The sequence below is a fragment of the Octopus sinensis genome, linkage group LG8 (genome assembly GCF_006345805.1).
Source record: "Octopus sinensis linkage group LG8, ASM634580v1, whole genome shotgun sequence".
NCBI classification, from domain to species: Eukaryota; Metazoa; Mollusca; class Cephalopoda; order Octopoda; family Octopodidae; genus Octopus; species Octopus sinensis.
In genome coordinates, this window is record NC_043004.1 from 71365726 (window position 1) to 71379576 (window position 13851).

At 34.1% G+C, this 13851-nt stretch overlaps 1 protein-coding gene across 1 annotated transcript in view; it reads left to right on the forward strand.

Annotated features, from left to right (window-relative positions):
* LOC115214841 overlaps window positions 1–13851 on the forward strand; it is a 235523-nt gene that overhangs the window by 123224 nt on the left and 98448 nt on the right. Inside the window, exons 41-44 of the mRNA XM_036505154.1 lie at window positions 3965–4036; window positions 6458–6529; window positions 9946–10017; window positions 12324–12395. Coding sequence (XP_036361047.1) covers window positions 3965–4036; window positions 6458–6529; window positions 9946–10017; window positions 12324–12395 — 288 coding nt within the window. The remainder of the gene's footprint in view (window positions 1–3964; window positions 4037–6457; window positions 6530–9945; window positions 10018–12323; window positions 12396–13851) is intronic.

A 13851-nucleotide genomic window follows, 5' to 3' on the forward strand; every position in this document is an offset into this window, starting at 1 on the left:
CGTTTTATTTATTATTTCTCACATTACTTAATCATCGTTATATGTTTTATCTTATATTAAATCTTTCTATAATATGTAATTTTGTAGATGGTATAATTTAATTTTTCATTATTCAACTGCATCCCCTTTCTCCTCACTTTCCATCTCTGCCCTACTCCTTCGTCGGAAAATCTTGTGGGCCTTCCACCCTCCCAAATTCCCTAACCCACCATTGTTCTCCTTCAAGCGCACCCGTAACTTACGCGATCTGTTGGTGTGTATCCTCCACCTCCAATCCAAAACAACCCGGATAATTCCCTTGCTCCAGACACCATTGCCGCACCTCTTCCCTCATCATCAACACCAACTCCCAGACTGGATTCAAATAGCACACACTCTACCTTAAGTACTTATGCTGCACTTCTTCCAGGCTTGTTTACTACATCAGCTGCAATCTCTACAATAAATTTTACGTTGGTCAGGCAGGCTGCTCGCAAGCCAATCGGTTCACCGAACACCAACGAGATGTTCGTCTACGTAAGAACCACTCCACCTCAAATGTCACCATCTTCGGCATTGCCCTACAACATAGATCCACCAACTCTAGACTCCCACAGGAACAGCGTTACATTTTCACTCTACATACTCAAACTCCTTTCGAACTCAAAACAAAACTCTTCTCTCACTAATTTCCCCCATAACCGCTTTAAAAAAACATTTTCCTCCATTCTTATATTTTATTCGTTATTTTTTATATTTTCACATTATGTAAATTAGTGTGTTCAATCCTATTTTATTGTGTCTGGGAAGAGTTCTCTCTCTCTCTCTCTCTCTCTCTCTCTCTCTCTCTCTTTTATTTGTTTCAATCATTTGACTGCGGCCATGCTGGAGCACCACATTTAGTCGAACAAATCGACCCCAGGACTTATTCTTTGTAAGCCTAGTACTTATTCTATTGGCCTCTTTTGCCGAACCGCTAAGTTACGGGGACGTAAACACACCAGCATCGGTTGTCAAGCGATGTTGGGGGTACAAACACAGATACACAAACACACACACACACTTATATATATGTTTATATACATATATACGACAGACATTTTTCAGTTTCCGTCTACCAAATCCACTCACAAGGCTTTGGTTGGCCCGAGGCTATAGTAGAAGACACTTGCCCAAGCTGCCACGCAGTGGGACAGAACCCGGAACCATGTGGTTGCTAAGCAAGCTAATTACCACACAGCCACTCATTCACTTTTAGTACCTTATTAATTTCACACGTACACCGCTGCCAACTCCACTCATTTACTCATTTATCCTTTACTAAAATTTTCGTTGAGTCTTTCAAACTTTTCCCTAGTCGTTGATTCTGTCCGTTACTAGAAGTGCGTTCTTTTTGTGTATATGTATGATGTATACATTTATGTGCGTGTATGCATATATATGCATGCATATGTGCATGTTTTATATGTATGTACACTGCATGTATGTGTGTATGCATTATGTGTGGTATGTGTATACACGTTTGAGTGTGTCTCTGTATGGGTTTGCGAGACTATGTATGTGTGCCTATTATGCATGGCTGTGTGTCTCCATATGTGGCCTTGTGTGAAGTGCGAGTGCTTCAGTCTTCGTATGTACATATATGTGTCATATGTCCCTATTATCTATGTACCTATGTGTCTCTATATCTACCTGTCCATACACGTATCCACATACACACGCCTACATAACGGCCTACTAACAACATTGTCTGCGTACATATAAACTTTGAGTATTGGGAGTATGACACCTTCTATGTATATTTCCTATTTAGTACTGTGGATGTTTCCTTCATGAGGACGCACTTGTCGGAGTTTTGGGTTGTTAGTGTGCTTGGATGTATCTCCATGACGATAGAGTACGGAATATTGTCTTTTGTCGTCATATTGTTTCAAATGTCCATTTTCTCTCTCTGCAATGCTTCTAGATGTTTCGCCTATATGTGTTATGTTCTCGTCTTTGCAAGCACCGTCTATAACCCTTGTGCTGTAGATTACATTTCTAGTGCTACAGTTAATGTAATACATACCATGCAGTTATCACTGTTGATTGTAGTATTCTCCTACATAGTTGTGATCTGATAGATCACCTTGGTTTTTCAGTGATCTTAATGTTGAGTTTAGCCTCCTTCGGTGCTATCCTAAATCGACGAGCTAGTTTTCCATGGGCTGTGACCTTTACAAACATCGGTCCTTGATATTTGTCAGTCTTGTACCAGATATTCACACTGTTCGCTTCGTTACAAACTCTTTGTATCCTGTTCCTGTCTTTACATCTATATCTAGGGTAAGTTTCATTATTTATAATGCTTTCTAACTTTTTCTTGCCCTCATGTATACGCGAACGCTGACTTTCTGATTATATCCAAAGAATTGCATGCGTTGCATGGAGTTCAGTATATGGTCCTTTGTTCCATAAGTTTCGCCTAGTGGGCTATCAGTGTGTTGATTTTCATGTGTGAAAATACATTTAGATGATATAGTTGGTATGTAATAGGGATGGAGGAGCTGCATTCTGTGATTCACAGTCTCTAACCCAAGTTCAGTATCAAGGACAGGGAGTCTATTGTTAGGGTGCCTAATGGGGTAATCTATTAGTTAATTTGATACTATGGTGGATGGTGTTAGCTACCTGCTAGATGCTCTCCATTATGCTCCTCTTGGTTTCTATATTGCAGTTACTAGAATTTGTCCTAACTAGAATGCTAATATCATCTATATACCTACAGTAAAGTAAACCAGTAGTGGATTATTTTCTCTCCCACCAAGTCATGAAGAGGCCGGCCACATCACTAGACACACCGACACAAAGGGCTGCACCTTGAACCTGCATGTATAGTCTCTTGTTAAACTTTACTATGTATTTCTTCGAGGTGGGTCTTAAGCAATCCCCTATTGCATGTACAATCATTCTTTTCCATCTTCGTTTTCGTCGTCTTTTTGTTCTCTTCTTGTATTTGTATTTTATTTTTATTGTTTTTTTCTTCTCCCCTCCATTCCGTCTTCTTCTTCTTCTTCTTCTTCTTCTTCTTCTTCTTCTTCTTCTTCTTCTTCTATTCCCACTTGTTTCATCCAATTCTTCTTAATTTTCTCCTATTTCCTACCCCTTCATTCTCAACTTGATTTTTATTCAATTTTTACCGATTTTTTGTTCTTTCTTTTCTTCTACCATTAATTCATTTTGTTTTTCTACTTCTGTTTCTTCTTCTACTTCTTTTCGTTTTCTTATTCCTCCACTTTCTCCTCCAAAATTGTGCTCTTCCTTTGTCTACTTTTGTTATTTTTCTACCCTCTTTAACATTTTCTTCTCTTTTATTCGTTTGCATTTTTTCTTCCTCTTCTCATATCCAATGCCTTTCATTTTCTATCTTTCATGGTCTCTTCATTATTTCTTCTTTTTTCTGTATTTCGCTATTTTTCTGTGTATCTAATACCCGTACTATTTGTATCCCAACCACGGCCACCATCATCATTGACGTCTTCGCTTTTCTCATCATCACCATTATCATGTTCGTCATCAGTTTATATTTATCCATCATCAACATCATTCATTACCATAAAACACCACGGTCAGATGCACAGTTTTCAACACCATGAATATCATCGTGAAGAGAAACATTACCACCAACATCATCATCCTCAATATCGTAATTATCGTCGCCATAATCGTGCAAGTCGCCATGATTAGCAGGATAATAACCGTTAACAAAATTACTTACTATCATCGGGATTATAAATTTATCGCCATCAACACTACCATCACATTTTCATGTCCTCCATTTAATCATCATATACACCGCCACCATTATTCCCATCATCCTCATCTAATTCATCATCATCGTAATCTACTCTGCATCTCTTCCATAATCCAATTGTTTAGACATGGATGTTCATATTCTTTCACAAATCTGATCCATACAAGTTCTTAACTAAATTTTATTTTACAGAGATTTGGGTGGTAATGATATGAAGGAAATCGATGGAGAATTATTCCAATATCTTTCCAGCTTAAAAACTCTGTAAGTTGAATAATTCCTTTTTATTGTATTTCATTGAATATATATTTCTAAATATCATTTTAAACTCCCTCATAACTCTTCCCTACACTATCAGTCTCCCTCTCTTTTTCAAATGTGTGTCATGAATTGTGAGTGATATAAATATGTGTGGACTCATTCCTAAGAGTTGTTATATATGACGGTTTGTTACTTTAGGAAAAGTATGGTTTTATCTAAAGACATTCAAATTATACGTAGAAATTCCTACCAACAGCTATTTCCATACACCATTCTTAAATTTCAGAAATAAAATTCCATATACGAAGCCAGTGAATTGTGGATATCCTCAGTGAGAATTTCCAAAGGAAATTTAAGAGCGTGTAGACTAACGTACGATAAACGAAATATATCATATCAAATTCCACCCAACTCAACACAAAATAGCTACGATAATCAATGTTTACGCAAATACACGATTTATGCATATCAAGTAAATAAACACAGAACCAACATATTGTTAGATTTAACCTCAGAAAATACAAACACACACATATGGATCGGTAGATTAGTACAATTGTTTCATACTAAAGACATTTAATTTCAAGCTGCAAATATTACAGCAAATATAATGTCAGCTAAATCACATATAGGTTTTCCATATATTCTTAGAGAGTGTAAATATCCTTATGAAGTTATAGGAGTGAGTTCCATGAATCTGAAGTAAGATTCCAAGCAGACTATATATGTTTTCCAACAATACAAAGTTTTTAAAATGATTATTAACATCCCAGAGAAGATAAATCTACTTATAAAAATGTGGGCATAAGTTCAAAGAGGCATGAGGAAAGATGCTGGTCATACCATGGTTAAGTTCGCATCTATTGTTGGAAAATTTTCTAACTGTATAAATGTATAAAGATTCATTAGATTTCGAAAATCTGCCCATACTGTATCACCAGGCAACATACAGTGAATGTTAAATAGATTGGGATAGGTTTATATTAAATTCTCTTGTATAAGGTAGGAAGGAAAATAAGATAGAAAGAAAAAAGAAAAAAAAGAAAAATAGAGAGATTATATTCAGTGTCTTCGGAATTTTGTCCATTTGCCCAACTTCGCATTTGTGTTTAAGTGAAAACACGTTGTTTGGATAATTCTGACGGCCGTCTTAGCATGCTGGTACTGCCTTACTACCCTTAATTATTTATTGATGATTTTACCCTTATGCTAAGCCCCCCAAAACCCTCATATCATAAACAAGATCGGTGTATATAAATATTATATATATATAATATATATATATATATATATATATATATATATATATATATATATTAAGCAACAGGAGGAATATATTACCCAGGCAGACACCGAATTTCTCTGAGTAAAATGTCATGACTGATTAATTCAGGTGGTGCAACTTTTCGTGGGATGGTGGGGGGGATTTCCTTTAGCTTTCATCCGAGTTTGCACTTTATTACTTAGAGTATAAAGTACAATATTGGTAATGATGATAATGATGAATTTGGACATGTAATCTTTATACTTCCAGTTACCTTATTCACAATAATTGCCCGACTCGTGTTTTGACCCCACCAACTATTGCTGTATGTTCATATGCAGCCTTTTATGTAATTATTAGCACGATCTATTCAGGGCATATACGTGTGACATTGATCGATCGAAGGGAAAGTTTCCTCCGTTATTAGGCTTGGTAGTAAACCATGCATTTTTCTTATCTGTTAGTTCGGTTTAAATTCAGCAGTACCAACAGCAGTGTTTGTTATAGTTGCCAAATAGTCCTGTCTAGGTGGAAAGTAGTATTCATAAAATATTTATTTTTTATCGGTACAGCATACTTTAAAGACACATTGCACTTCGATGGATTTCAGATTGAATTATATTATTTGAATTTTAGTGAAGGTTATTAATAATGTGAGTGGATAACTACTAAGCAGTAAGAAGGATGTGGTTATTAAAAGTAGTCAGCTGTATTTTAAGTTCTTCTAACTCATTGTTTAAAGAGTTTTTAGGTTATATTAAATATACACTTATAAACTGAATTCTATTCCTATATTCTTCCTATGCTCTTTCTTCTACTTGTTGTTGTTGTTGTTGTTGTTCTTCTTCTTCTTCTTCTTCTTCTCTTCTTCTTCTTCTTCTTCTTCTTCTTCTTCTTCTCTTCTTCTTCTTTTCCTCCTACTCCAACTTTTGCTTCCCCTAACTTTTGAACTTTCTACTCTTCTTTCTCCTCCATATTCTTTTCCATTTTCTTCTGTTTTCTCCTTCGTCCACTTTTTTCGCCTCTTCTCACCTCTCACCCCCTTATCATTATCATCTCCATTTACATTCCTTGCCTTATATTTATTTTTTTCGCCATAGTATTTAATATCAACACAAGTTTTTCTACATATTTTTTATAAACTCAATTTTTTATTCTAGATATCTGCATAACAATAGCATTACATATATTCAACGTGGTATCTTCGAAAGCCTTCGAAATTTAGAAAGCTTGTGAGTTGGGTCGCTTTTTTTCGTACTATTTAATTCTCCATATATCTTCTCCAGGTTTACTGTCTCTGTTGGCCTCTATCTAACATTCTTACTCTCTATTTCACTCTTTCCATAGTTTTCTCTGAGTGTGTCTTTGTGAAAGTGAAGGACTGTGGGTATGCTGATCTTCTTTCTTACTTTCCCTTCATACATATCTATTCATGTTCTTGTTATCGTGTTAATCGTAATATTGTTTCATTCATACTTCATGTTCTTTGTTTTCTAAACATTCGTTTAATATTCAAACACACATTATTCTTTTTTCTGTTTGTTTTCTTCTTAGTTCTATTTTCTAATTTTATCACTTAATGTTCTTCATATGTTTTTGTGTATGGATGTACTTAATCCGGGTGTATCAACAAAATTGTCCAAGATTCAGTTTCGGAACTGTTTATGTCAAGAATGCCTAAAGATAACTAAATGAGATTATCAGATGTTTTTCTAACAACAATGGACTCTACGCTGAGCAAGACAAAATGTTTATAACACTCGAGCCTCACAATAAGAATCATAATGAATATGGTCATTTGCAGTAATTATATTTTTATAAATAATTTACCAGAGCTCAGGATTGGGGTCTCATAAAGGATTGCAATAAAGTTCGAATGGAAGCTTAAAGTTATATTTCAGAGTGCCAGAGTGAATCCTAACCATAATTGTGCATGTTTGGCATCAAGAGTTATTTCTCTTTTGGCAATGACTTTCTGAATCCTCTTCTTGTGTGCACCACAATCTTTCTTAATGAATTTCTATTCAATGCCCTCCTCTCACGTCCTACAAATGGAGTCTTTATGGGGCTGCAGGTAAGTGTGGGATTTCTCACAAACTTTTACTAACCATTTCATTCCAAAGGGCTCAAATTAGGTGATGAGGTGTCCTTATCCCAAAACCAGTTCGCAAACTCATCCCTAGGAAATTTCGACACACTGTACTTGTGTGACAAGGAGCTCCATCTTGGCATGTAAACTCAAAGTCCTTAGCTGTCTTGTTGGGCTTTATTTCGTCTCTTGCCTCAGGATATTCAGGCCCTCGCACGTTTCGAAACCTGAATATAACAGATCCCTATCAGACTTTCAGCCTTTTCACACATGGTCATTGGTATCATCTTACCATCAGAGTCCATATAGGGGAAAAGAATCACCTTGGCACAGTTCCTGCACCTAAAAATTGACAATTGTGGCTCTCTCGTGAGGAGCTGAAGCCAGAACGCCACTGTTGCGTCTATTTGTGTGCATATCTTGGGTGAAATTCTTCTCATCTATGTAAAATATCACTCGAGGGTTGCGTTTCCCTTTGCTGAAGATGATCTTCGCCCTCGCCAAAATTCTAACCTTTTGTCCTAGTGTAACAGGATGCCTCACTCGTCTCATGTACAATTTCATTTTTCAATCTTCTGTCACCAGTCTTTCAACAACTGTCATAGCTGAAACTCCTTCACATGCCAAGCGTTTAATTGAATTGGATTTCTCCCGATTGATCACTTCGCCTCCAGACTGTAATTATGATCCTTCTTGCGATTACAACTTCCGGATCCAGTTTGCCTCTCCATTATTCTTTCTCAAACGTATTCACAATTCTCTTGATGGTTCTAAAATGGACTTTGAGAATGGAAACTAGAGAATGAATGTTAGTAACATTACTGAAGCTCTGAATGATTTTATCCTCCTCAACATTGCTCAGTTGGGAAGACATGGTGAGGCAGGTACAAAACGATTTCAGCCTGTTATCTTTCTAAATAAATATCTCAATAGGTATTTCACTGATTTTTACGAAGACTGGTGTCAGTATGGCCAATCGTCTTATCTGAGAAACATGGACAATTGCAAATCGATAAGTTTATTGGTTTTAAATTTAGAGTATTTTTTAGTGTAAAAAATTTGCTATACACCTGGTGAATGGTTCTGTCTAAGTATATGTGTGAGTGCATGTGAATAGATCAACTTTCAATCTATTCACCATCATCGTCATCAGAAACATCAATAACACCAACATCAACATCAAAATCATTGTCTTTATCATCATAATTATCCTCATCAAAATCATTACCATTAACATCACCATCACAATCATGAGGAACAGCAACAGTTACTTCATCAGCACTATCACCATCCTCCTGGCTTAAGCCACAAAATCATCTTCTATACGATGACCACGTCTGCTGCCTCCACAACTTTCCCCTCCTCCTACTCTTTCTCCTCTCAAAACTCAATTTTCTCTCCTTCTCCTCCCCTTCTTTATTTTCTTCTGTTTTTCATTGATTACAGCTTCTTTGTTTTCTTTTTCTTCATTTTCATTTTTTCTTTTTCGTCTTGTTCTCAATTTTCTACTTCATTCTATTTTTGTCCTTCTTTATATTCTTTATCTTTTTATTCTCCTCATTTGCTTCTTCTTCGTCTCTTCTATTCTACCTGTTCTTCTACTGCAACTCCTCCTTCTTCTTCGCATTCTCTTATTTATTTTCCTCCTTTTCCTTATTTCTTTTTTATTTCACTTCTTGTATTTCCACTAGGTATCTTACATCTACTTCATTATCCTTATCTTATTCTTCAATTTCCACGGATCCTTCTTTTTAAGTTTCTTCCAGATTTCATCGCCATTCATCTGCTTTTATCTTCGCATTTCAGTTCTGTTATATTTTTTCTCGTTGATGTTGTTGGTCTTTATCTGTGCTCTCCTTTTCTCTTCCTTCTTATCTTCGTTCTGCATCTATTCTACACTGCTGTGCCTCTGTGTATCATTTTCGTTTTCTTTTTTCTCCTCCTCTTCCTTCACCAGCTTCTTCCAACTATTAAACATTTTTCCTTTCGTCATCTATAACTTTTTTCACATCATGTTTTCCTTCTTTTTTTACTTTTTTCTATCGACAGGCTCATCGTATTCATCACCATCATCGACATTACCATCATCACACTTTCCTGCACCAGCTCTCACACACTTAATTTTATCGTCATCAACATATTCATTATGCAGAAACAGCATCAGCTTCAAGACGTCATCAAAATCAGCATCATCATTATAAATATTATCAGCATCATCGTTATCAAAAACTTCACAACCACTATTAGTAACAACCTTATCTTCATCAATACTACCACCATCCTCCTGTCCTCAGTCTCTTCCTCGCATCCATACTACCACCACCACCTCCAACACTATACACCTCCTCTTCATCCTCAATATAATCATCATGTTCATCCACATCCTCTTATTTTCTCCTCCATCAAGTAATTGTTTCGCCATATTTTACCTTTTATCATAAAACACTTCTATACATTTTCTAATCTAAAATTTTATTTTATAGACATTTCGGTGACAATAATATTTTACAATAATACTCCTTCATATGTTATCTGATCAACTGACATTTTATGTTACAGATATTTGTATGAAAATAATATCGAGACAATCCAAGTAGGAACCTTCGATAATCTACCTAGTTTAATGTATCTGTAAGTATTGTTGATAAAAATTTCATTAACAATATATTACTATATATTCAAAATCTTCCCATTTTGTTTCGCGTCCTGTCCTTCTCTCTCTTTACATTCTCGTTCTTTTTCGATAGAAATGTGTGACTGTTTGTGAATGTCTGCAAATAGGTGTGTCTGTGAAGAATGTGAATATAAATATGTATTGGTATGTATAACATTTTGGGTATATATATATATATATATATATATATCAGTGTTTTGTGCATAAGTCAATGTATGAGAGTGTATTGACTTATGTTTGTGTGTTTATCTCTAGATAACGCTGATTAACATCCATGACTCTGCCTTATAATTGCATGTTTAAGAGTATATTGTTATTATTAACTGTCTCTACAACTTTCAAATTTTATTGTTTTTCTTCTTTTTTTTTACTAATTAATCCGCCTTTCTTATAAATTTTATGAATATATTTCCTTATTACCTAGTTTCTCTTCGTAAATTTATCACTGAATCCTATGCATTCTCTCGCCATGCGTGTATGTGCACCATAGTATCCGAAAATATACCAGAGAAATAAGATTGCAAGAACTTATAAATGTATTCCACGACAGACGCTACCCAACTCAGCCCATAAATCAAGAAATTAAACGTGCAAAATCGATTGATATTTAAACATTAAGAAAAGTCAATCACAACAACATATATACCCACAAAGCAGCACTAGCTTATATCGCCACATACAACCCCATGAACAAAGAACAAAGAAGCTTTCAATATCATAGTCCAAAATCTTCCAATATGCTATTAAGACACCAGACTTAAGCAAATTCTACGTAACCATAAATACATTAAGAACTGCAAAAAGCCTTAGACAATGTAGAAAATTCTCATCAGTGCCAAGTTGTCTAGAACAATAGACGCAAGAGTCATCATCATCATCATCTCCACCATTGTCATCAACATCACCATATTCTTATTCGCTATTTGGAAAACATGATTCCCACTTCTAAATACAATTGTAGGACTACATTTTCCATATATTTTTCAACGGGTTTCAAATTTTCAAAATATTTTATAATTTCTCTATGAGTTTACATTGAGAAGAAACAGAACACCATTCATTTTGACGTGTACTTAGCCACAACCAAGTCATAAGATACGTTGTCAGAAATTCGTCGATTACGTTCCAAGAACAAAACTTGCTCACTTACATTCAGCATGGCTTCTGTTCAGGAACGAGTTGCCTTCCACAGCTAATACTACGTGACTGGCTACTAAAATAACAGATGACGTTTTCAATTATGGATCATATATAGACTATACCAACATCAGTCATCTTTAATTTGTCTTCAATTAAAATGTTAATGCTTTTAATTTGTTGTGAATTGTTTTGATGTGCATAGATTTGTAATATTAACAGAAATTTAATGCAGTCAGAAACATGTGCTGATGATGAAATATATATTATATCATGATTGCCAGTGTAGAAGATTCATTACTACGTTATAGAGTTTGGAAGACACAATGTAGACATTAATTAGTTCTATATGATACATATTTTTGTCATGAAGCGATGAAGCGATTGCTACAAAGTTTTTGACCACTAATAGTATTGTATATGGTATAATTAGAATTTACTTTGGAAATATGTTGTATTCAGAATCAGTAAATGAGAATGAATATGTTGATATTCGGAATCAGTAAATGTATCATGCGTAACTAGTGTACGTTACGGTACTTCATGACACTACATAGTTATTTGCTCGTTTTCCTAGTTTTCTAGAATTTAAATATAACATTAAAGTATTATTTGCTATATAGCGTAATCGAATATCTATGAAATGACACTGTGAAAGATATGTATGGTTTTACAAAAGATGAACATTAATTCATACATATACTTTGAATAAGGCTCTTAAAGTTGGAAACTGTTCTTAACATAATTATTCATGATATATTTTTCGCACAATGTTGTCATTACATTGCCACTAGAGTATATACGGAGAATAATATTTGTACTTTAAATATGGATGTTATGTGAAATCCATATTGGGCACAACAGTGTCTCATTGTTGTGTTATCTTCCATCATTTGTTAAACAGGTATCACAGAAAATTTTCACTTCCCTCAGGATATCTAGTCCAAACTATAGACAGAAATCATAGAGAAATAAACATCTTTGCAGTAAACATGAGCTTTTATTCGGTTAGTTTAGACAGGAGAAACATACTTATTAACTTATTAACAAACTTATTAACAGGAGAAAACAGACTTATTAACTTGTACATATTCTAACTTATAAATTATGTGTTTCTTTCTTCCAGAGATTTGAGTAAGAATCGAATAAAAACCTATGAGGATGGCGTTTTCTTATTCCTGCCCAGTATAACTTACATGTATGTACAACAAATCTTTGTTTATCGGAAAACAAAAAGTTTTTGTGAACTCATAATATATGTCAATAAACTAAAATCATAAACAGATGTCACAACATTCTAAATTATTTAATACATTTGACAATAACTCGCAATGTTTCGGCTCTAATTTTAGCGGGTGGCTGGCTAGTAACTATAGTGAAAGAGAATTACCCAAAACCCCAGGCATTCTGAACAAATTTAAAAGAAATGTTGCAAATTTCGTAACGACACAGCCTTGCTTACACTCATATATACTTTGTTTGGAATATTGAAAGTCGAAGCTGACCAAGCTAAATGATTTTTAACCCAATATTCCAAATCTGAAGTAGGAAACGTTTTAGAAAGAAGTATTCAGTCAGTAAACTCACCAAAAACATTTACTGCTTCAGACTTGGAATTCCGCATTGAATGAATAATCCAGCCAGATTTCCTTCGAAACTCAGTATAACCAGAGTGATGTTAGGGGAGATAACTCCTCCCGATAACCCAGTCCTGCCCGCAGAATCGATAATTGATTTCTTCTTTATAAAACTAACTGTTACATATTCCTTTCTCCAGTTCCAGACAGGTTGTGATCCTTTACTCATTTCGGTCTGACGAGTCACCATTACTGCTGAGAGATTTACAGGTCGGAAACTAATGGTCACTGTACGACCGATATACATAATATATATATGCAGCATATATATATACAGCATATATATATATATATATATATATATATATATATATATTATATATATATATATATTAATTGAAATAAGGTTTATAAACTCATGAGGGGATGAATACTAATGAAAATATTGATTAGTTACCTATTTATAGAAAGTTCAGCTATAAGGTAACCATATAAACTGTATTTCATATATATATATATATAATTATTTATATATATATATATATATATATATATATATATATATATATAATTATATATATATATATATATATATATATATATAATATATATATATATAATAATTTCAACAATTGAGGGTAAATTAATTAATTAATATCAATCAATTTCACCAAGTGTTCAGTATGTAAAGGGACCATTTAAGGCGAATTCAAATTATTACATTATATAAAAGGGCTTAGTAAAATAAATTACTTTGCCACATACTGAACTCATTAGAAATAGCAGCTAAAAAAACTTTTTTAAAACTATTTCTAATACTTAAAGAAAATCTCTCTCATATAGTGCTTGCTCAATTCAACTCACTTTCGTGAGTTGAATTGAGCAAGCACTATATGAGAGAGATTTTCTTTAAGTATTAGAAATAGTTTTAAAAAAGTTTTTTTAGCTGCTATTTCTAATGAGTTCAGTATGTGGCAAAGTAATTATTTTACTAAGCCCTTTTATATAATATATATATATATATATATATATATATATATATGTATGTATATATATATGTATATATCTGCTCTTTTA